At 36.1% G+C, this 25,293-nt stretch overlaps 3 protein-coding genes and 1 pseudogene across 5 annotated transcripts; 1 reads left to right on the top strand and 3 right to left on the bottom strand.

Annotated features, from left to right (window-relative positions):
* Positions 1-457: 457 nt before the first annotated feature.
* On the bottom strand, positions 458-1,399 carry LOC105119360 (pentatricopeptide repeat-containing protein At2g03380, mitochondrial-like). The gene has a single exon (XM_011017491.1). The coding sequence runs from the start codon at positions 1,397-1,399 to the stop codon at positions 458-460; it is 942 nt and encodes a 313-aa protein (XP_011015793.1).
* Positions 1,400-1,691: 292 nt separating this feature from the next.
* LOC105119371 (putative pentatricopeptide repeat-containing protein At1g69350, mitochondrial) lies at positions 1,692-3,746 on the top strand (annotated as a pseudogene).
* LOC105116699 (Pentatricopeptide repeat (PPR) superfamily protein) lies at positions 3,348-7,151 on the bottom strand. 3 transcript variants are annotated; one of them, XM_011014161.1, is made up of 3 exons: positions 4,572-7,151; positions 3,796-3,969; positions 3,348-3,442 (listed from the first exon to the last, which is right to left on the bottom strand). In XM_011014161.1, exon 1 carries the CDS (start codon positions 7,124-7,126, stop codon positions 4,943-4,945), a length of 2,184 nt encoding a protein of 727 aa, XP_011012463.1. In that variant the 5' UTR covers positions 7,127-7,151; the 3' UTR covers positions 3,348-3,442; positions 3,796-3,969; positions 4,572-4,942. The 3 variants fall into 3 exon arrangements, with proteins under 3 accessions (XP_011012463.1, XP_011012471.1, XP_011012454.1); XM_011014169.1 differs by lacking the exon at positions 3,796-3,969 and having other exon boundaries at positions 3,365-3,442; XM_011014152.1 differs by lacking the exon at positions 3,348-3,442 and having other exon boundaries at positions 3,577-3,969.
* Positions 7,152-12,810: 5,659 nt separating this feature from the next.
* On the bottom strand, positions 12,811-18,709 carry LOC105116729 (uncharacterized). Its single transcript, XM_011014187.1, has 5 exons — positions 18,219-18,709; positions 16,646-16,881; positions 16,464-16,558; positions 15,701-16,413; positions 12,811-15,224 (listed from the first exon to the last, which is right to left on the bottom strand). Exons 2-5 carry the CDS (start codon positions 16,877-16,879, stop codon positions 13,042-13,044), a joined length of 3,225 nt encoding a protein of 1,074 aa, XP_011012489.1. The 5' UTR covers positions 16,880-16,881; positions 18,219-18,709; the 3' UTR covers positions 12,811-13,041.
* Positions 18,710-25,293: the final 6,584 nt, after the last annotated feature.

The following is a 25,293-nucleotide window of genomic DNA, read 5'->3' on the forward strand; positions in this document are numbered from 1 at the left end:
CAGCTATATAGTAAAACTGTGTTTATAAAATTTTGATTACGATCATCAAAAGAAAATCTGTGTAATTTAAATTGCGAAGCTCTTACCAAATATGTCAGGCACATCCAAGGAGACTCGGCCCCTCGGTTTGGTTGTTGTCTATTTGTTTCCTCTCATGTATCTTACAGAAAAGATAACCGAACAAGATTCTCGATGGCCTTGTTTGAAGAACTAGAAGAAGTAAAACATCACATCAATAAAACGACTAGACCACAGAAAGCTTTTCTGTGATTGCATCATATGTTTGTATCCACATCCATCATGCAGTTCCAGCTCATTGCTCAAGATACAAGAAACCATCAACATAGATCTCATCATCAAGCACATCCCCGATGACCAACTTCAATCATCTTTAAGATGACAAAGCTCTATTTTTTTTCTGTGCAATTCCAAGTACATCATGGCATCGATGCATGAACTATGCAAGAGAGGCAGCTCTAGAAAAGGAGAAGTCATGATCAACATCCATCTCCATCAGGCTACAACCTGGAGTTTTCATCAACCCTCTCTGTTTCATCAACTCTCTTACCTGCTTAACCTTGCTCCATCTTGCATCCGAAGCATACAGATTGCACATTAGCACATAGTAACAAGCTTCACCAGGATGGAGCTCTAGCATCCTCTTGATTGCCAACTCTCCAAGATCAAACCTTGAATGGAGTCCACAACCGTGGAGAAATGCACCAAACAAGCTAACATCTGGTTGAACTGGCATTTTCTGAATGAAGTCCAAGGCCTCCTTAAGCCTTCCAGCACGAGCTAATAGGTCAACCATACATGTATAATGCTTTGTTGAAGGCACTAGGTTGTAGTCCTGACAAATCATAGTGAAAAGCCTCCACCCTTCCCCAATCATCCCTGTATGGCTACAGGCAGATAAAATGGATGTGAAGATCTCTTCATTGGGTTTCAATTCTGCCTTCAACATTTCACCAAAAATTGAGAGGGACCCACGACCATTACCCTGAATTCCATAGCCACTAATCATTGCACTCCATGTGACAGTGCTCTTCTGGTCCATACCATCAAAAATAACACGAGCAGATTCAGCATCCCCACATTTGGCATAAAAGGTCAAAAGCGCAGTGCCAACATAGACACTAGAGGATAAAAGACCTCTCTTTACCGTGTAAGCATGAAAAGAAGAACCGACTCGGAGAGCATTAAGGGAAGCACAAGCTGACAAGACACTCACTAAGGTGACTGCATCAGGCAAGACGGATCCCATTCTCATTTGGTGAAACAATTCAAGGGCTTCATATGCAGAACCATTCTGAGAAAACCCAGAAATAATGGAATTCCAGGCAACCACATCTCTATCTGAAATTGTCTCAAATACATAACAAGCATCTCTATTCATTTGGCATTTAGCATAAAAAATCTTGTCCCTTACCTTTTGTCTTGTCGAATTTGCATGCCGGTATCCTAACAACTAATTGAGTGCTATGCTCAAATGGGTTCCATTGAATCCTCAACACTTGACTTTGAACCAAAACCCTGATTCTTTAATGCGGGTGTCCTTAGAAAATGCCATGTTGGTCTCAAGCTTTTTAGAAGCCATTTCAAACCATTATAAGATGCTATACAATGAAGCCCAAATTACTAACTTCGTATTTCCATCAGTTTTGAGAGCTTGAGCTGGTTTTGGGGATATGGCTATTGCTGCAAAAGTTCATGAGAGGATAATTAAATATGGGTTTGATAATGATCCTATTATTGAGACTTCACTTCTTGGTTTATATGGAGAATTAGGTTGCATAACTGATGCAACGAAGGTGTTTGATAATATTCCGGTAAGATACTCGGTTTCATGGAATTGGATTGTTTCTAGCTATGTTGATATGGCAGGAGAATTGACACTTGTGAGGCGTTATGCATCTCCCTGGTTGAAACGTATAGTTCATGTGATGATTGGTTAAGTGCTGAGAGGATTTTTGTAGATATGGCCAGCAGAACTTTTATCTCATGGACATCCATGATTTACTGTTATAATCGAAGCGGTTGGTTTAAGGAAGCATTTGAGATTTTTGTGAAGATGCTAGAGTTGAAAGTGGAGCCGAATGGGGTTTGCCCTAATGGGTGTTCCAATTCTTGTGCTGGATTGAGTTGGCTTTGGGTAGGTATAGCCGTTCATAATTATGCACTGAAGAGAGAAATGTCATTCCAAGAAAATTGTCTAGTGCCAGTGTTGATTGAATTATATGCTGGATGTGGTAAACTAGGGCATTGCAAAAAAGTTCCTCACATAATTAGAGAGAGAAATGCATGCCGTATAACTCTCTCTTGCTTCGCAAGAGTTTTTTGAGGAGGCATTGGTATTATTTGTGCAGATGCAGAGGCAAGGACTAATACTGGACACTTTTAGCCTCTCAAGTGCAGTGTCAGCTTGTGGAAATGTGGGTTTATGACAGCTTGGGCATCAGATACATGGTTATGCCATCAAGCAGTGCTTTTTGGGCGAGTTTGTCAAGAATGCTCTAATATGCATGTACTCGAGATGTGGTTCTTCGGATTTAGTGATATTTACTGATATCAAATAAAAGAGTAGTGCAATTCAAGCTACTCTATGATTGTCAAGAATGCTCTAAGATGCATGGGACTATGATTTCCGGTTCGCTTAGAGCGGTAATTCACTAGAGGCAATTCATCTGGTTGATCAAATGTACCTCGATTGTCTTGAGATGATTGATATGGTCTTCTTTAAGTGCAATTCAAGCTTTGTGAGGACACGGTGCATCTCGAAAGGGGAAAATGGCTTCACCACAAACTCATTATGTATGGTGTAGAGAAGGATCTTTATATTGAAACTGCTCTCACTGGTATGCACGCAAAAAGTGGAGATCTTCAAACTGCAGAAGGAGTTTTTCGTAGCATGTCAGAAAAGAGCTTTGTTTCATGGAGCACCATGATTTCTGGACATGAAATGCATGGTTGTATTGATGCTGCAATCAGCATCTTCAATCAAGTGGTAGAATTGGGAATAAAATCAAATCATATTACATTCATGAATATCCTATCAGCATGTTGTCATTCAGGATCTGTGGAGCAAGGAAAGTTCTATCGTGACTTAATGAAGGATTTTGGCATTGAACCTTACTCAGAACACTTTGCCTGCACTGTTGACCTTTTGAGTCACCCTGGTGATATCAGTGGAGCCTAAAGAATAATCAGCTCAATGCCATTCCCTGCAGATTCTAGTGTTTGGGTAATTTGCTGAATGGGTGTCGAATTCACCAGAGGATGGACCCGATCCCAAGAATTGAAAAGGATCTCTTGAAGATGAGAGCACGAAACACCGGGTGGGCATGACACCTTGTTATCTAATATCCACGCAGAAATTGGAAACTGGGCTGCCGTGAGAAAACCAGAGGAATTATGGAGCGTTTAGACCTGAAGAAGGTTCCTGGATACAAAGCAATTTAACTTAACTGGAGAATCCAGATATCGACATCATTGGAAATATATATAATTTTTAGATTCACCCTGGAGCACAAGTCAGGATATGACAGAAATTAACTTGCGAATGATATATTAGTGTATTCTCCAGAGGAAATTTTATTTCAAATGGTGAAATTTAATAACAAATGTCCTGAAATACGATGCATTTACACATTGGAATTACTGTTACTTTAGTTTCCAGAAGTTTCTATCTAGATCACAGAGTGACAGCCCGAACTAGGTGGTATTGATCATCGATGCCTTTGAGGGGGAAAAAATGTCCCAGAGAGTAATCAGAAACAATCCATAAGAACTAACCATGGAATCTTTTGTTCCCCACGAGCAGGTTTAACTAGAAAGTGGTCTCAAGTCACCATGTAATCTGGCAGACGGTCTTTCATCCAAATGTAGAAGATGGCAATCATAATATAACCTCCAGTCTCCACGAGTATCTTAATACATAGGAATGGTTTGAATTTGATCTCCCTATACCTGCAGTAAATTTTATTTTCCTTGAGATGAAAGTCACCCCGAAAGAGTATCTTCTATGATTACAACACTAGTAAGATTATGAAAATGTAAAAATATACTCCAATTTACTTCTCTCTATAATACTTCTGAATTGCAAAAGACAAATAAAATGAAAACAGAATCAATTTTATAAGCGTTTAGTACAGCCTCTTAGTCACCACCTTTATTTGTTTCTCACTTGCAGAATTTTATTGCCTTTCTGGCAATGCATTGAAATATAATCGAAACAAATTGTGAAATTGTGCAAGAAATAAATTAAGTTAAAAAATATGATCACAATAATAAATTGCTCTTGCAGGAATTAAATGGGCTTAGTAAATCACACTCGATAACTAATCACCTCACTTCCATGGTGACCTCCCACAAGAAATAAATAAATTGTACTAGTCAAATGTGGGTCATGCTGTAAAAGATGATCTTAATATTGTGGATCAAGGTAAGAAATAACGACAGCAACCAATGATTGACCAAGAAAACCAGCTATATAGTAAAACTGTGTTTATAAAATTTTGATTACGATCATCAAAAGAAAATCTGTGTAATTTAAATTGCGAAGCTCTTACCAAATATGTCAGGCACATCCAAGGAGACTCGGCCCCTCGGTTTGGTTGTTGTCTATTTGTTTCCTCTCATGTATCTTACAGAAAAGATAACCGAACAAGATTCTCGATGGCCTTGTTTGAAGAACTAGAAGAAGTAAAACATCACATCAATAAAACGACTAGACCACAGAAAGCTTTTCTGTGATTGCATCATATGTTTGTATCCACATCCATCATGCAGTTCCAGCTCATTGCTCAAGATACAAGAAACCATCAACATAGATCTCATCATCAAGCACATCCCCGATGACCAACTTCAATCATCTTTAAGATGACAAAGCTCTATTTTTTTTCTGTGCAATTCCAAGTACATCATGGCATCGATGCATGAACTATGCAAGAGAGGCAGCTCTAGAAAAGGAGAAGTCATGATCAACATCCATCTCCATCAGGCTACAACCTGGAGTTTTCATCAACCCTCTCTGTTTCATCAACTCTCTTACCTGCTTAACCTTGCTCCATCTTGCATCCGAAGCATACAGATTGCACATTAGCACATAGTAACAAGCTTCACCAGGATGGAGCTCTAGCATCCTCTTGATTGCCAACTCTCCAAGATCAAACCTTGAATGGAGTCCACAACCGTGGAGAAATGCACCAAACAAGCTAACATCTGGTTGAACTGGCATTTTCTGAATGAAGTCCAAGGCCTCCTTAAGCCTTCCAGCACGAGCTAATAGGTCAACCATACATGTATAATGCTTTGTTGAAGGCACTAGGTTGTAGTCCTGACAAATCATAGTGAAAAGCCTCCACCCTTCCCCAATCATCCCTGTATGGCTACAGGCAGATAAAATGGATGTGAAGATCTCTTCATTGGGTTTCAATTCTGCCTTCAACATTTCACCAAAAATTGAGAGGGACCCACGACCATTACCCTGGATTCCATAGCCACTAATCATTGCACTCCATGTGACAGTGCTCTTCTGGTCCATACCATCAAAAATAACACGAGCAGATTCAGCATCCCCACATTTGGCATAAAAGGTCAAAAGCGCAGTGCCAACATAGACACTAGAGGATAAAAGACCTCTCTTTACTGTGTAAGCATGAAAAGAAGAACCGACTCGGAGAGCATTAAGGGAAGCACAAGCTGACAAGACACTCACTAAGGTGACTGCATCAGGCAAGACGGATCCCATTCTCATTTGGTGAAACAATTCAAGGGCTTCATATGCAGAACCATTCTGAGAAAACCCAGAAATAATGGAATTCCAGGCAACCACATCTCTATCTGAAATTGTCTCAAATACATAACAAGCATCTCTATTCATTTGGCATTTAGCATAAAAATCCACCAAAGAGTTTGTGACAATAGGATCCCGTGACCCGAGCTTAATGCTCAGACCATGAATTGATCTTCCCAGATTCAAGTTCAGCAGCTGTGAACATGCTGAAAACACAATTGCGATGGTAACGTCATTAGGCAAGACAGCAACCTGTTCCTTCTGCAAGAACAACTTCAATGCCTCCTCAGGACAGCCATTCTGGGTGTACCCAACGATCATAGCAGTCCACGAGACAATATCAATACCATGCAGCTCATCAAATACAGACCTAGCATCTCTAACGACTCCACACTTTGCATACAAGTCTAGAAGTGCTGTCACCAAGTAAGGACCAAGTTCAATACCACATTTAATCAAGTATCCATGAAGCCACTTCCCTTGATGCAAAGCTCCGAGCTTCGTACATGCATGAACTAAGATCCCTAGTGTAATTTGATTAGCATCGATCAACTCCTTTCTCATTCTATTAAACAAAACTAACCCATCTTGAGCAAGATTATTCTGTACATACCCAGCAATCATGGAGCTCCAAGAAAACACATTCCTATCAAGATTTTCATCAAACACAGAACGAGAACACTCAATTTCCCCACACTTGGCATACATATCCACAAGACCAGTGAACACAAAACTATCAGGATTCCCAAACTTGACAATTTGACAGTGCACTTTCCTCCCTTCATCAAAATTTCGCGATTCACTACATGCCTTTAAAACATGGGAGAAAACAACATTATCACACTCTTTTAAGCACACTCGCATACGATTATAAAACCCAACAATATCTCGAAACTCACCGTTCAAAAAATACCATCTGATGATCACTTTCCACGAAAGAAAGTCCGGGTGAGGTATTGTATCAAACACCAAGCGTGCAAGATCAAGACGGCCAAAGGAACCATACAAGCTAACCAATTTGGTGCTGCATGAAAGATCACGAGTGAGGCCCTGAACAACGAGGTAAGCGTGCATTTCCATGAGAGTATTGATGTTGTCGCAGAGACTGTAGAAAAAGTTGTGGAGTATTGGGGGCAAAGGCATATTTTGGAGGTGTACATGAGCCCGAGGTGGGTAGTCTAAAGGCAGTTGATGGTTTGCCCAGCAGTGATTTATCCATCCAAAGTAGAAAGGCTTTTTGCAGATGTTTTTGTGTAACTGAGAGATTAGTTTTACCATTTTTTTGTATACATAAATATAATATAAGTTGAGGTCGTTGTTCCCCGCCATTTTTATTCATTTCTTTTGCCTTGTATTGTCAGTCAAATCAGTGAATGAAACTGGGCTAACGATTACTGCTATGAGTTTGGATTGGGCCTGGCCGAAGCTGACCAAGTCCCTGGTTAGTATAGTAAGAACTGAACACGGGCATTAGGTTTGGGCTGTCTTGCGGTTTGTTGGCTTCGCCAGCTAACTGAAAGGGACCGATCAATAACAATGTGAAATATTGAGCCATTGTAGCTGCACCATTTGAGGTTTTGACCCGATTGGATGTCTTGTTTGTTATAAGCAGAAGACTGCCTAAATCATGGATTAGATGTTGGAGTGGATAAGCCCGAACCGTAGTTAGGCAAAACTCGTGTTCGATCAGAGTAGCCACCATGAGGTTGGGTTTGTTATTAAGCTGGCAATTTATTAAGTGTAAACGGTTTTAAGCTTCATAAATTTACAAACCGAATTAGGTTAAAACAGGTTACTCTATGCGCTCCGTTGAAAAAAAATATATATAAAAATTATTTTAAAATGATCCAATCAATTTGATATATTTAAAAAAATTAAAAAAAAATAACAAAAACAAATATAGAAGCACAAGTAAAAATGCCACCTAAACAACCTATATGATATTTTCAAAAAAATATTAAGATAGTAATATATTAAATCATCTTAGGCTAATTCAAATTAACCCACAACTCAGGTTATAGATTTGGCTTAATTTAATAATTTTATTTTTTAAAATTATTTTTTATCTAATTATATAATAATAAAAATAAATGCCCGTAAAATAAGGTGCCGGCAAAATATTGAAATTTTATTTAACATCATAATAATCTCATAAAAAATAAACGGAAACAAATCATGACATCAATTAAAAAGTAATCAAAATCTCATAAAAAATAAACTAAAACAAATCATGACATCAATGAAAAAGTAATCAAATATTTTAGGATAAATTTAAAAAAAAATAAAAACCCAAACTTTAAAGATGAGATTGGAAAAAATAACATAAAAAACAAATACATATGTAATTATAAACTCTCTTATTATTAAATTGTATGATAATATAATATTCTCCAACACTGTAAAAAATTAAAAGAAAAGAATAAGAAAAAAAAGTGGGTCAAGGTATCATTTAATGAACTTAAAATTATGTGAAAATATTTTGGTAAAGAATGTTGAAAAAATAAAAGAAATGGTGGTCCACATAAAGTCTACCAAATAACCAAAAAGGAGCGAACCATGAAGTAAAAAAAATAAAAGTGTTTACTGTTAGAATCAAACCATTCTAACTTGTTAATCATTCATGTCAATATTTTTAGAAAACAAACCTTTTTTAAAATAAAAAGATGCAGCAGACAATATGCCGCCTATTGAAACTTAAAATCTAGCCACCAAAAATCAAGAAATGGGTTTTTTTTTTGTTAAAAAATTAATTTTAAAACTATTTCAATCTAAAAACACCTCTAGAATGCCACAAAAATCTTCATTAACAACACAATGACCTCGAAACATTTAAAAATCATCTAAAAATCAAATCTAAAAAAAAAAATCAAAGCATAATGCATGTTTTTAAGAAAAAAACAACTATAAGCGAACTCCTTTTATCAAACATGAACCATTAACGATAGAAATAAGGAGTTTCATTATCAAAGAAGTTGAAACCAAGAACTTTTTATCTCCTTATTATTTTCAAGTAATTTTCTTCATGTTTCATGATTTGATCCTTTATTGATGATTTTTTTTATTCTCAACAAAATTTGATAAATTTGACATCAAAGTTAGCATCTAAAAATATAGTTGAAAAAAATTAAGAATGAAAGTAGGAAAAGAATAGTCATTGTAGATTTATACACTGTTCTACGTGAACTTAAAATTATGTGAAAATATTTTGGACTTTTTACCGAATGTTGAAAAAATAAAAGAAATCGTGGTCCACATAAAATCTACCAAAAAACCAAAAAGTAGCGAACCATGAAGTAAAAAAAATAAAAGTGTTTACTGTTAGAATCAAACCATTCTAACTTGTTAATCATTCATGTCAATATTTTTAGAAAACAAACCTTTTTTAAAATAAAAAGATGCAGCAGACAATATGCCGCTTATTGAAACTTAAAATCTAGCCACCAAAAATCAAGAAATGGGTTTTTTTTGGTTAAAAAATTAATTTTAAAACTATTTCAATCTAAAAACACCTCTAGAATGCCACAAAAATCTTCATTAACAACATAATGACCTCGAAACATTTAAAAATCATCTAAAAATCAAATCTAAAAACAAAATCAAAGCATAATGCATGTTTTTAAGAGAAAAACAACTATAAGCGAACTCCTTTTATCAAACTGAACCATTAAGAGTTTCATTATCAAAGAAGTTGAAACCAAGAACTTTTTATCTCCTTATTATTTTCAAGTAATTTTCTTCATGTTTCATGATTTGATCCTTTATTGATGATTTTTTTTATTCTCAATAAAATTTGATAAATTTGACGTCAAAGTTGGCATCTAAAAATATAGTTGAAAAAAAATCAAGGATGAAAGTAGGAAAAGAATAGTCATCGTAGATTTATACATTGTTCTACATGGTATTTTTAATATATTTTATAATTATTTGATGGACCCGGATCATTTTATCCCCCGGTGTAGATGTTTGGATTCCTTTTTAAGAAGGTGAGAACTACCATTGAAGGTTTGAGCAATAATGGTTTCTATCTCCTTAAGTATGACGCTAAAAAAAGAAAGGATGTAATTCAATCTGCCTTGAAAATTGATCACTTTTGTAGAATTACCATTGAAGGCAATGCAGAATCCTTGTCTGAGGAAGTTATTGCTTTTAAAAAACTTCAATACAATGAGGTTTCATGCAGGTGTGCATGATACTGCTTTTTTTTTAATTAATGTGCTTGTTTGGATCAATTTATAATATCTTTACTAATTTTATGGTATTTAAATTAATAATTATATAAATTTTTAATAATTTTAAGATTTATAAAACTTAAATTAATAATTTTTAAAAATAAATACAGAATCTTACTAGTTTTTTTTCTTTCTCATGACACTCTTGCTCAGCTAGAAGTTTTATTATACTTCAGGTGACGTCTGTAACTTTTAGAAAACTCATCCCCATCTACACTCATACTCCCAGCAAGGCCCCAACATTTTATATATATATATAGAAACAATGAAATTATTGTGAATTTTGAGATGAAAATGGGGAAATATATGGTCAAAAAATGAAATTGGTAGTAGATGCTCAAAAGACCAAGATCAACATGGATCAAATTTAAATTGTCCAGATGTTCTTGTGCCTGTACCGGTGAAAGGAATGGGGGGCGATGATAAAGGGGAAATAGAATCTTAATTTCAATAAAAAAGGACACGAGTGCATAGAATTTCATTGCATGGAACTCCATGAATAGACAAGAGGAAGAAACGGGGAGCAAAGAATAGGAAAAGCAAAAGCACAAGGGGCATGAATGCAATAAGCGACTCGCAGCGAGTCTCTCCCCCGTCAAATAAAACAAAGTGAATATATATATATATACAAGGGGAAAGGGATAGGACAGATGAGTTGGAGCAAGGCAATATTTAAAAAGGTGTTGCTTTTTTGCATGGTGGCTGGGAAGATCAGTCGTCTGGCGAATAATATAGTATTATATTATTATTTGCATATAAATGAAGAAAAGGTAGATAGAAGAGGAGAGAGGGAGTAGTATTATATTATTATTTGCATATAAATAAAGAAAAGGTAGATAGCTAGAAGAGGAGAGAGGGGGTTTTGGTGGAATATGATTGGTGAAGAGAGTATCTAATCTCATAAATTTAAGTAACTTTGACTATGACCACACCACAAAGATTTTTTTTCCCCGTAAACAGATTATCATTCTCTTCGGACAACGCCGACATCATGTTATCAACAAACAACCTGCTGCTGCTTAGATCTTCTCTTTCTCCCTCCCACTATGTCCCCCACGCGCGTATCCCTTGCGCGTCTATTTTCTCTCCAACTCTTCCTTTTACCGTGCGCTACTGGGGTGGTGGGCAATTACGTAGTAACCCCGAAACTTATTTTTTTTAATAAATTATTAGATATGTTAGGAGTTGCTTTTTTTAATATAAGATTTATTATAAATATCTCTCTCATAAGAGCATAAAACTGAGTACTTAAATTAATAATGAAAATGTTTTCAATAGTTTCAAGGGGATCTGACCCGGGTAATAATAATAATAAAGAATCCTTGGAATTCATGAAATCAAAATGCTATGTCAAATACTCCTCCCAAAGGATCTTTTCATTTATTTTTATTTTTATTTTTTTTCTCATTTATAAAAGCTTGATATAATTTTTATAGACTTGGTTTGTACGATGAAGTAGATTTTCTACCCTATCAAAACCCAAAAAAGAAAACGACAAAGATTGGGATTACTTGTGATTGAAGAAGATAAGCAGAGCATCGTTATTCCTCTCAATAAAGTTGAAAAGCAAATAAATAAGAACTGAAAAGGTCACCATGATTTGATGATGAAGGGTCTTGCAAGAGTTTCTTAAGAGAAAATACCCAGTTTTTCACTTCCATTGTTTTTTCTTTGGACCAGAATATCAGCCCAGATGAGATAAATTCTTTACAGAAAAGCCAACAACCCAAGATCTAAGGATGCACCCACATTAATCTAAAAAAAAAAATTGAAAAGAGAGATGTTAATGATTTATGGGTGATTGGTAAAATTATCAACAAGTAACACTTCAAAAATATTCTTACTCTGCCTTATTTATGGCTGCTAATAAATTGAAAATATTTTTTAAAATTATTCCTCTCAATAAAGTTGAAAAGCAAGGACTTGTGATCAGAAAAGGTCACCATGATTTGATGATGAAGGGTCTTGCAAGAGTTTCTTAAGAGAAAATACCCAGTTTTTCACTTCCATTGTTTTTTCTTTGGACCAGAATATCAGCCCAGATGAGATAAATTCTTTACAGAAAAGCCAACAACCCAAGATCTAAGGATGCTTTTGCCCTTTTGTTACCTATTCGTGCACGGCCTTAGGGGCATAAGTCCTAACTATTAAGACATGCATCCCACCGCCATTAATAAATCCAGGCCACTCAATTCAGTATGGCACTGGCCTGAAAGTCTCTCTGCGTTCTCGATTCATTCTGTACGGGTTGTTGCAATTTGTACTGTTGTAGGTGTGGTGCTAGCTGCTTAACCAATAATGGCACATAGAAGCATAGTTTTTGAGAAATTGTATCCCTTCACGGACGAAAACCTCTCTTAAAAGGATAGCCTTCGCCTCCAATTACGTGGAAGCAACTACTTCGAGGTATTTCCAAGAATTTGGACATTCCCGAGGCTGTTTATAATTTCATGGCTACGTTCGCTCAAGTTTAATCGGTGCCCTTTTTCTATTTATTTTTTTCTTCCAATTCCATAAAAGCTTTCTAATGCGAACTGGATTATATACTACTATTTTTCATTAATTTGATTTATCTCATCCTAAGAACCGCAAAACTTAAACCTGTCCTTGGCATCTGAAAAGCAGAAGTCAACGGCCAATATGTTTTATGTGGAAGGATGCCCCTTGAACCAAGGCCAATTTGAAGCAGCTAAAAGCCTAACAACCTAAACAGGATCCTAATGATTATTCACTTCTAGAGTCCAAGTACTGTCCAATAGGTACTGTCCAATAAGTCAATGCGCATACAGAACTGAAGCAATGCTCGGTATATATCCTGGAAGAAATCATGCAACATTATTTATGAATAATACAAAGTTGGTTACCACCCAAAGGCAGAATCAAGGGGACCCAGATTATGGGCTAAATGTACAAGGAACCCCCAGTGGATCACAACTCCATCCCGGTGCCATAGAAACAAACTCCCTGCTTCCCTATATAAACTCTGAATTGGCAAATGGAAGCCTCTTCCCATAATTAGGTTAAAGGGTGAGATGGGGGATTACCTGCAGGGCATCTCTGCCGGCGGGGGCGTCTGGTTGTCTTCCCCCACCCTGTTAGGTTTCTATCCTCCAGTCCCACTTCAATATTATGAAGCTGCTGAACTAGTGGAGTGCAAGGTGGGTTTGCTGCCACCAGAGGCAAGGGGCTAACCTGCGTGCGCCGTCTCCCCCTTGCACAACCATTTCTAGTGGAGTTCCTTCTTGTCAATCCTGAATGCCAGGGATGACCCGTTGCTCTCATCATCCCTCCAAATGTTTGAAGATCTTCTGTTACCTCGTGTCTTGATAGCGAACCAAGGCCAGGAAGAATGTCCCTCTGGAAGTCCCTCCGCTGCCTTCCTCTTCTTCCCTGCCCCCTTCGGCTTCGTGTCGGTACAGTGGTGGTTCCTGTATCTTCCAGTTTCAGGTTTTCTGGAACCAAAGGCTTGGGCATGTAATCTTCTTCCTTGGTCTCTATCAATCTCAAAGTCATCGACTCAAAGTAATCAATAAATTCCCACGATGTCTCCATATTATCTTCACCATCTTTGGCTCTCAAAACTGCATCAAATTTGCTCTCTAGATCATCTCCACAAGATGAAACTATCTCCACAAACCAATGAAGAGGATCTGTCACAGAAACTTCGGGTGGGTTGCAAGTGGCATCATCCAAATGATTCTGGTAACCTGATGATGAAATAGCCACTATCGCATCAGCTGCTATTCTGATAAGTTCATCCATCAGGCCTTCAGCTTTGTGCTCTGTTGGCTGTAAAGGCAGTTCATGTGCCTTTTCTTCTCTGGAAAAGGTATTCTCCTCACTCTCGAGAACTGCAGGGGCTTCCAAATCTATTCCTGCAACCACCTTTGCACTGGAGCCTGGAACAGAAGACAGCATAGAAGTTTCATCATCACTGATGCAAGAGTTCAAATCAATATGAAATCTGAAATTGGCAACTTTTGTATCTGCTTCTTTTGCAACAACAGCAACTTCTTCTGCAGTCTGTTGAGCCAAGTCAGGTACAGCTGGATCACAAGGTAAGTTTATATCAAGCACCATATTTTTCTTGCTATCTTCCACTTCTTCCAATAACTGAGGAAGGGCTAAGGAAGAAGAGGGGAAGGAAGAAAAGTCATTCTTAGGAATATGAGGCTTTTCAAAAATTGGAAAGCCAAGAATTTTTCTGCAACTTGAGTCACTACCCTGGATACTACTGGTCTCAACAACATTAGAACATTTAGTCGATTTCATGTTCTGAGCTGCTATTTGATTAGGACCCTTTCCGATTTCACTTTTATCTGATAACTGATTCAGTGAAGATTGTAAGAAAGTTGATTCCCCTGAATTCAAATCCATCCCTGCAGTGCACTCGTACTTACAAGCAGGCTTAGCTTTAAGCCAAGGCAATGCTGCCAGATGATCCTCATGCTTTCTATCTAAAACTATGACCTCAATGCCCATCTTGTTAGATGAGCTGTCCAATGCATTCAAGTTCACATCTCTAGCAGACTGCAAGTCATTACAATTCGGACTCTTATTGAACTTTGCTGAACTGTGATTGATGAAGTGCTCAGATGCTCCATTATTAGTACTTGCACAGTTCAAATAGTCATAGTTTCCCAAAGGAAGATGAACTGATGGTTCCTTGAACCCTGATGAGGACCCATGATAGAATCCATTTCGGTTGGGCATTTCACTCACAAAGCTTGGGTTAGATGTAGAATTGCTGTTATAATTCCGGTGGCCTCCAAAAAACCCATGGCTCTGAGATGATGACAGCGAGCTCCGACTCAAAGTTGCTGATGAATTCAAATAAGGGTGCATTTGACCTGATATTGATTTCTGGCTTAAGCTAACAGCAGGCATTTCCCAAGAGGAAACAGACTGACACCAAGGCTTGCCCACATCAGAGGGAGGACCAATTGGATATGGACTCGGTCTATGAGAAGCAATAACTGACTCTGAATAGCTAATATTGGCAATCTCATGATTTCTTTCAGAGAGTTCTGAACCGCAAGTTGTTCTCTCTCTCAACTGATCAATCTTGCCTTGATCAGCTAGAAAGAAGGTTGGAGGTTCGCGAGTTTTACTGAATATAACTTGTATTGGCTGTGAAGAGGTAGGTTTTTCTGGTTGAAGATCTGGAGAAACAGACTTCAAGTTGTTTTTGCTATGTCCTGCAATAGGAGACAGTGGCACTGAAATCAATAGAACCAAAGGGAACAACTGCAAGAACGTGCCAAAAATGCTAAATTTTAAAAGAAAATAAACCCCAGCAAGCTTATAGTGCGCCATATCAACTTGCCAATGAGTAAAACCACTTTTCACAGTGCACATTAATTCATGAAAAAATGACATGCTTTCTTTGCTGCTCTGTGCTTATTCAATTATACATTCCACACTAAGAAAAAAATCCTTCAGTCACTAGAGAACTAAATCTAAGTTCTCTATCATCATGCCACCTTTTTATTTGGTACAAGTTAAGCAAACTTTACAGGCAAAAAAACAGCAAAAACTTACTAAATATCTGTGCATGAGATTCACGAGCTCCCCCATAAACAAATAAAAACTAATTACAATAATAAAAGTTATTGTGGTGAAAATTTTGAATGAAACCGAAGAACTAAATTGTAATTTTACAAGGAAACCTCACCTGAGTCGAGTGCACAAGGAAACCAGCATTTTCCATTGGCATTATTTTGCATGTGTGGGATATTGAGAGTCTCATTGCCACCCCTGTAATGGAAATTTGCTGAAATTTCATTGGGGAAACCTAGAAGCTCTTGTTTTGGCTTGGAAGCCACTTCATGCCCTTGGCTCCCTGCTTGGGAGGAGGCGCAGCCTAGAGGATCAACATGTGCAGAAGCATTTGCCTCTTCAACCTCAACAGGCTTGTTCAGGTCACCCACATTAATTGGGCTCCTTAAACATGATTCGGATCTTGATGCATCTACTTGTGAATTATTCTTCCCACCATTGCCAAGAAAAAGAACTATTTCATTCTGAGGTGCAATTTTATGATTCGTGCTGGGCAGATAACTTGAATTTTCATCCCTTAATTTTTCCCCTTCTTCTGTGTCTATGTACTCATCAGCTGGGAGCTGAAGATCAAACATTCTTCTTCTCACCTTTGATGGCCTGGACTCCAGAATCTCCACATCTTTTGAAGCACCACCATTTTGGGAAGGCAAGGGACTCGCTTGTGCACTGCTTCCTTTCATAGAGCTCAAAGGAGAATGAATGTCTTCAACACCCAACGCAGATGGTCTAGCACATATTGAATTTGCCAATGGGAAACTAGGGATATGCCATTTCCAAGCATCTTCAGATGTAACCTGAGAAGCTAAGGGGCTTGATGAAAATGATGTCTCAACAGGTATCCGATTTTTATGGCTAAGGGGCTTGATGAAAATGATGTCTCGACAGGTATCCGATTTTTATGTAGCTCTTTCCTTTTAATTTCATCCATTAGGTCCCTTTGTATTCTGTATAGACGGTGAAGTTCTTGGAGCTGGATAACAGAAGAAATAAAGAAACAATCAGGTTTGTAGCATACAAATAGATACTGTACACATCACTGACTTAAAATGAGACGCACCTGTTTCCTAAATATGGCCTCATGCTTAAGCATTGTCCGCTTTACTACATCCTTATCATTTGCTGGATAGGCATCTGCAACCACCCTTGGCAAGTAATCATTGTAATATTGCCCATTTGTAAAGGTTTTATCTCCATAAAAGAGAGGCCAGCTACAACTGTTAGAATCCTCATTAAGATCCCTCATTGACAAATATCGTGGGAAGTAACTTTCACACTGCACTTTTGTTCCCATTCCTGGCAATCGGTCAAAGATATGTAGCAAATGTGAGATACATAACCATCAAGAAGAACTATTATTTAGTTTAGCAGCAGATATAATCACAGGTTTTCTCTAAAAAATTTTCATGGTAGCAAAACAAATGTTTTTCATTGACAAAGGGTCAACCTTTGACAATCATCGTGAATAATGACAAGGTTTCACAAATTCAACAGTAACGTCACAACCAATCCAAAAATTAAAAGATTCATATACGCAGCATGCAGTTACATGCTTGGCTCATTCACAAATACAGGCATTTCACATCCATTGTCATTGCACCATTAATGTAAATACTGTGACATAAACATATCTGGACAGAAAGGCATAGATCAATAACCACACTGCTTAATCAAGTTAAATCTTGTTCTGATCAGCAATAAGAAAGAAAACCAAGGTTCTTTTCAAAAAGCAGTAAGCTATGCCAGTTATTAGGCATCAAAAACTGCAGTCAAGGAAGGGCGATGAGTTCAAAAGGTCTGCATACTACAGCTATCGAGAAAGTTAATTCCTAAAAGGAGGAATATTTGTCTCAAATGACCATAAACATATTTAACATAAGAAAATGGGTGACCACATTTACTAAGATGCAGTAGAAACTACAGATGAATTTCTAAATAGTATTTGACAGAATAAAACTTTTACGGCTTACAATCTCTAGAAAATTAATATCACCCCCCCAATTCCAAACTATCATATAAAAGGCAAATAAAAATAAATTAAGAGACTGCTTAGATGAGGAAAAAAATAGAGGAAAGATTTCTAACAAACCACAAAACAACAGTATTTAACTGAAATTGTACTATATCAATGGATATGCAATGGTTGCCCATGACTGATTAAATTGCTCACATGCTTAAATCCCCAGGAAGAGGATAGCAGTTAGGCAAATTCTAGGGTCAGATTCATTTCGATTCAAGGATCAATAGAGATGGCCTAGGTATACAGTAATAATGACAAAAAGTAATACACCAGATCCCTCACTAATACAACCTAAACTAACATTGCATATTAGCAAATAACAGCAACAGAATCCATCATACGAAATTCTAAACTAACCCATCAAAGCAATCCAGAAACACTAGAAACTCAAAATAAATTATTAAACCCAAAATTCAGAGAAACATACAAACACAGACACAATAAAGCAAATGGAAAAACAAATTACGAAAGTCATAATCCGAACAACTTATCAAAATCAAAACTACTTATAAACTAAATCATGAAATGAATTAAAACCCAGCTAACCAAATCACTGAAGAAGAAAAACCCATAAATCAAATTATACTGAAAAAAATGAACAAAAAAATATTACCTCAGACCCACATCCTATTTTTTCATCTGTTCAAAAACCCCCATGGATTCAATCATTCAACGGTTACCTCCACATCATAGACAAAATTCAAAGAGTCCAGGAGACTGACACTATCATCACATACCCAAAAGAATAAGCTTAAAAATAAAAAAGAAATAAAAAGTCACAATAACACGACAAATAAGAAAGTGGGTATTATTGCAACTCCATTAAAGAAGCTTAGATCTTCTCCAAACTGAAAAAAGATAGAAGATTTCGATCTACTGGGCCACTCTCTCTCTCAACAACTAAAACAAAAAAGAAAAGAAAAGAATTGAGTTTTTATTTTTAGTGAGAGAGAGATTGTATTTTTATTTATGCTATAGAGAGAAAGGTAGAGAGAGGGGGAGGGGGGGGGGGGGGGGGGGTGAGAGAGATCCCAGATAAGAAATCTTTACACAAACAAACGACCTTCTAAGAACAGTGACATGAAATTTGTCAACATCCGGTCTCGTTTTATTCTCTGCTTTTTCTCTACCGCTTTCTCCCTCTCACTAAAAATTTCTATTATTTTCCATTTATAATAATAATATACCACCAGTAAGAAGTACTTCCTGTTTCGTTTGTTTCAGTAATTTTATGGGTTTTTAAGGAAAGCAATTAAGAGAAATGAAGAGCATTTCTAGATTCTCTCCACCTTCCTTACTTTGCTTTCGGGACAGATATTGCAAAATATTATCACATTAGACAGGTAATAATATAAATATATATATATATGGACAAAAGCGTGCATTGGCTTTCCTTACCAACGAACACAACCAACTTGACAAAAACAACCTTGGGTGTCCCTCCCTGTATCCCACCATGCTCTATCTCTATAAGCTTAAACTTTGTTTACTGCTTAATTAAGACTAAGAGTAATCAATTGGCTAATACCTGTACTTATTTCCATATAAAGCATCGTTTAATTGGCTGATACAGCAGGCAAGAAAAAAATAGAGTGGGTCCCGTTGATACTTGAGCAGGATTGGGTTTCTTGAGATTTTGGGTCAGATAATAAGTACCCTTCCTTGTGGGGTATATTTACAAGATTGAATTTTTGATGCTCTGCTGCTTCCTTCTTATTGGCTGATCCTTTCTGCTTCAACGTCCCAGAGACAGGTGGAGAAAAAGAAAGGCCACAACAAATTTATGAGATTACTGTACCTCGTTAAACCCGAAAATAAATAAATTAAAAGGCAAAGGACACCGTAGCACGTGGCGTCTTTTTGCAACGGCATCAACGATTGCATACAGCGGGCGCTCAAGTCAATTTATAGAATGTTTAGTGGATTTAAAAACAAATACACACTCTTTTATTACTACTGAGAAAAGTTACCGAGCACTGTAATGATTTTCCTCCAAATTACAACCACGGTGCTCAGGGCGGGTTCTGAGAGTGGAAGAGAAGAGTGTGTTTTGCTTTTTTAATTGTTTGTTTTTTTAATATATTAAAATAGTATTTTGTTATTAAATAAATTAAAACTTAATGCCAAATATACCATAATAAATAATGCAAGGGAAAACCCTAAAAGAAAAGGAAAAACAGAAAGAATGTGAAAGAAAGAAGAGAGAGAGAGAGAGAGCTATTTTTTTGTCTTTGTACACGGCACCCAGATTTTTGTCATCAAAAGTTGTGTTGAACACATGAATACAGGATTAGGGGGTTGGTTCTTTTGTTTTTCAATGGAAGGAGTAGTTAATTATTATATTATATTTTTTTATTAGTTTTTGTAGAAATTGAAGAGGGTGATAAAATTATCATATCCCCAGCTTTAATTCAGTCCAAGGTCTGCCCGGAGACCGAAAACGATTCAATTTTAAAATGGTTAGGACACTAAATTAATGTTCAGGGAGTTGAAGTGCTCGGATTCAGAGTCCTCGTTCAAAATTTCTATTGCAAAAAGCTGTATAAATTATTCCAAATTATTATCTTATTCAAAATGCAAAAGAGAAAAATATCCAAACAAATAGTAATGACCTTAATTATTTTGTTTTTAGTGTCGAGGCCCATGTGATAGGCTCCTTTCGTTTTATTTTGTTTTTCTATTTTATCTTTGGTTTTTAAAGAATTTGATAAAATAAATAATTAAATTCTATTTAGTCCATTAATCAAGTTATAAATTTACCAAGTTTACGGATAATTATAATATTGTAGTTATTATTTTTTTTCAATGCTTTTCTTATCCCTTAATTATTTTTTTATATTCAATTATATAATTTATTATCAACTATATATATATATATATATATATATTTCTTATTGAACTAGAGGCTAAAAGAATGCAATCTCACTATTTTTATTTTTTATTTTTTTTGTCAACAAGATACCCTTGTTATTCCAGTATACCATGTTTTTTAACTTTTTAAAGATATATTCCATACAAAAAAAAAATCATGAGTTTTATAAAAAATATATTTTCCTAAATGAAATTAATATTCTAAAAAATATAGTTGTTAAATATAATTAAATATATTATCTGTGTTGTGAAATTAAATATTTAAATTTTAATTATTTATTAATTAAATATTAATTAAATTAAATATACATATAAATATTTTGATCCGTGATTCAAAAAAATTTAATTTCCAAGAATTTATTAGAAGAGCATGTATCTAATTTTTATTTCTTGAAAAAAAAAACCACTCTGATACGGAGCACGGGTACAGAATTAGAATGCACCAGATCATATCATATGAGCACATGCCACGTACACATGCACTAGCACCTATTTACTTGATCTTCATACATGATGTAAAGAGGAGGACCAACGCCTTCGGTCTCAGCCTGGATGCAAGTTAGGTGCAGGCAATAGAACGGGACACATCTGTCATGTTAGATTTTGCAGATGACAGTCTTTTTTTCTTTTTTTTTTGTCTTGAGCATTCCTGTTAAAACCTACTCTTCTGTCCACCTTTTAATGAAAATTCAAGGGATCGTGTTTAATATGTTGTCACAGTAAAAATCTGGGCTATGGGCCAATCCCTCATTTCCTTTTCCATTTTGGAAAAGAATATATGAAATCCAGATTCTTCCACGTGTACACTGGCAATATTGAATGGTTGCAAATGCACCATTACATTGCACGTTCACGTCTGGCAGTGTTTTAAGTCGATGTTTTATATTTTTAAAAATATTTTTATTATTTTTAAAATTTTATTTTTGATATCAATACATCAATAATTTAAAAAAATTATTTATAATAAATAAATAATTTTTTTCATCAGTCAAAAAAAAATTAAAATCCCATCTGTTATAAAAGATTGAAGGATGGATTTGAATAAGAAATATCCAAGACAAATTAAAAATCCACAGGATTTTAATCAGAAGGATGGGCTTCTCAAAAGAATATCCCAGCTATTTAACTTTCAGATTTTTCTCGAGGAGGTTCCAGGCAAGCATTCTTTAGCCCTTTCTTCAGAGATTAAAGGGAAGATATCATCAATACATAACCCAGATCGCATAAACAATAAGGGAAGCAAAATCCATGTACACGGCACCTTGACAAACGTTGTTGAAGGAACACATAGCAAGCAGCAAGAGATCCCTGCCAAAGAAAAGCATCCAGAGTCCAGGCGATTGACAAGGATTCAAGGGACGCAATCAATGCATGACAAGGCAAGAAAATTTATGCTGAAAAGTACTGTCGTCTATGGTTTATGCGAATCCAGTCCCTTCACCGATCATTTAATAAACGATAATAAGATTTTAATGGAATCTATTTTATTTTATTTTATTTGTATTTTTCTTGCAGATAAGGGAATATAACTCGGCTGTAATTATGTCCAAATTTGCTTTTCAGCAGCAGCCAGAGCTATCGCGCTCGGCTGTAATTATGTCCAAATTTGCTTCTCAGCAGCAGCCAGAGCTATCGCGATAAAAAAAGAGAGAGAGAGAGAGAGAGCGGCAAAGAATGCTGCAATAGCGTTTGTATTTATGTTGCTTTCTGTATAAAGTTGCATCTACGAGGAAAATCATACACAGTACAACATGTAGACTTGCTGCCCGGTACATTATTTTTTCTTATCGGTTAAAAGAATACATTCGTGCGATACAGGTGTATTTAAAAGAAATACAAAAAATAACTTAGGGCACGGACTCAACTACGTAAAAAAAATAAACACATTTTCTCCATTCCCCGTAGATGGAGAAGTATGGAGAATTATTCTTTGTAACTTAACAAACCTTATATTCTTGGAAATAATTACGGCCTAAAATATTTCATTCAACGCCAGAAAACATTAATTATTTTTGGAACGAGGAAATCTAGTATCAAACCTGTAGAAATCCTATGATTTCAGGCTGAACCCAGTAATTAATCGAACAAATAAGCAGTCATGTTGTGAAATTATTAGTTAGAATAAAGGTTTCTTCTTTTTAACCATTGGTGTAATTCTCTCTCACCTTTTCTTTTCCTTTAATCATGGTGTAATTCATCCGAGGCATGAAGGTAATTTAACTCAAGCCGCTGCAAAGAGTTTCAAATAAATTTTCCAACTGAGTCAGCTAGCGGCCACCAGCGAAACCATTCATGTATATTAATTATACAGGCTGTCTGTATAGCTTAATAATTATGAAATTTTGAATGTAAATCGGAAGAAATTCTTGCTTTTCCACCACTGGTATTTGACTTACTACGCCATAACACTCGCCAACTGCAATTTTAATTACCGTATATTTGTATTGTGTATGAAAACTCGGAACGGGCTTCTGATTGGACAGAAATAACAGGGTGATATACATTGACAAGGACAAAGTTCAACATTTTGGTGGGATACCATTCCAATCAGGACCACAGGTTCATTCAATTTGGTTACGAGTAGTATTTGGATATTATTTTTAAAATTATTTTTTATATACATGAAAATAATAAGACAATAAAAAAATATATAAAAAAATTAAAACAAAAAAAAATTCAATTTTTGATAAAAAAATGCAACGCCAAACAAGGAAATCATGTGACAAACATTACTTTTTAAAATGTTTTTAATTTAAACAAATATTAAAAATGATACAACACATCAAAATAATATAGAAATATATATATAGAAAAATTGAAACAAACAAAATTCAAAATTTACAAAACTCTATTACAGTACAAACACATGCAGCCCTAAAGGAAGCCTAAGGTGTTTGTTGACTGAGCAAAAAGCAGCTTCGTGCAAAAGTGAGTTTAGGTGCTTTTAAAGACAACACTACTTTCCCCTTTTTTTTCTTATGAACATATGTTATGTTATGCGTGGCCTAAAGCTATTTCATCATAGAGAATAAAGATCGAAATCTAGAAAATACAGGATGTCAAGATCCAAAGCATTGTTAATCGGAAAGTATTTCTGAAAATATTAAGGAGGGCTAGTCCCGCACGGGGGATAATATTTGGTAAAGCGAGTTGGAACCGGAGGTCGGCCAAAATTCATATCCACTTGATTTTATTGGCGAGAGGAATATTTGTTCATTGGCCGACTCGAGCTCGCTTGTTAACGGGATAATACTTGTTTTTATATAAATTTTAATTTTTTTTTAATATTAACATATCAAATAAAAAAAAATTTAAAAATTTAAAAATATATATTAAAAAAAAAACAAACGAGTTCCTCAGGATTACGTTGAACTGTTACCGTGGGGTTGCCGATCAGATAAGTTTTCATTGAAGACTCGAATGAGATATTTTTATTCGTAAATCCTTGAGCGTGAGAGCTAATTAATGTGGTCCCATGCTGATATCCTTCCGTTGTCGTTGTCGTTGTCATGGAAAAATATGCGAAGCTTTCTGTAAGTTCCAAACTAAGGGAAAGAAAGATTTGGCTGACTAAACTCATGTGGGCCCCACCTCAGGGATCGTGATGACCCACGTCCCGTGAGGCTTGCATTGGTTGTTATGCGATGGTTTGGTTTTCGGTCACCGTGTAATGATTTTATTTCCCACGTAACAACTAGCTTAGATAAGAGGTCACGAATTAGCAACGTGGGGTCAAGCTCTCAGCAGCTATTACTGTAACGTGAGGTAATTTAAGTTGTTTTTTAAAATATTTTTTATATTAAAATAATATATTTTAAAAATTATTATTAAAATCAGGATATTAAAACAATATAAAACATATAAAAAATAATTCAACCAATATTCAGAAATTAAATTCGATGGATCTCGTTTTTTTATTTCCCTTTCATTTTAGATATATCATTATCCTTAATCCATATACTGTTTGGTTCTTAAAGTAGGACTATCAATTATTTTTTTAAAAAAAAAAACAAGAAGAAGAAAAGAGATGCGATTTTACGAGATATGTAAATTATCGCGTGCCAAAAAGTAATGTCTCTTTTCTTATACAACTCCTTATTGATTTTCTTTGATGGAGGTGTTTTCTTTGAATTTTGAAATTGAGAAAAATACGCAAATGTGTGAAGGAGCTTGGATCAATACAGAAATAAAAGTATAAAACCGAAAATACGAGATCTCTGTGGCGTGTGTTTGACTTTTCAACTATCATAAATATTTAATTTAATCTTCCACCCGTTCTTCAGCCTTTTCACCATAATTGCGATGCCCGGCCCACCAACCACACTTGGCGAAGGTTTAGGGTCGCCGGGTTATCGACTGAACCCTCGAGTCTTTGGGTCAACCCCGTGAATTATGTGGGATCGAACACTGTTGAATGGCCAATCTCTCCCTGGTTCCAGTATTTTTCAATGCACACAGCCGCGAATACCTGCTCGGCAATGAATCACTTGCTGTCAAGACAACAACTAGTGAATATTCAGGGAGAGAGATTAGACTCTCTTGTCGGCTCTTATAAATTACAAAATAAAACTAGTGGGAGACGCTGAAAGAGAGAGCTGTTCTAGCTGATCAAGAATAAACATGGACAGCAAGTGAGGTTCTTGTCTAGCGTTGAAAGGAGCTTATCTCCTTTCTTCGTAATTGGGTTCGAACCTTACCATGCACGTCTGTTATCCTCGCGGTGCCTTACTTGCTCACTGGGCTTGCAGGATGTTCAGTGGGCCGTGGAGATTAGTCGTGGTGCGCGTAAGCTGGCCCGGACACCCCACGTAAATAAA

The sequence above is a fragment of the Populus euphratica genome, unplaced genomic scaffold, assembly GCF_000495115.2.
Source record: "Populus euphratica unplaced genomic scaffold, PopEup_1.0 scaffold5.1, whole genome shotgun sequence".
Classification (NCBI taxonomy): Eukaryota; Viridiplantae; Streptophyta; class Magnoliopsida; order Malpighiales; family Salicaceae; genus Populus; species Populus euphratica.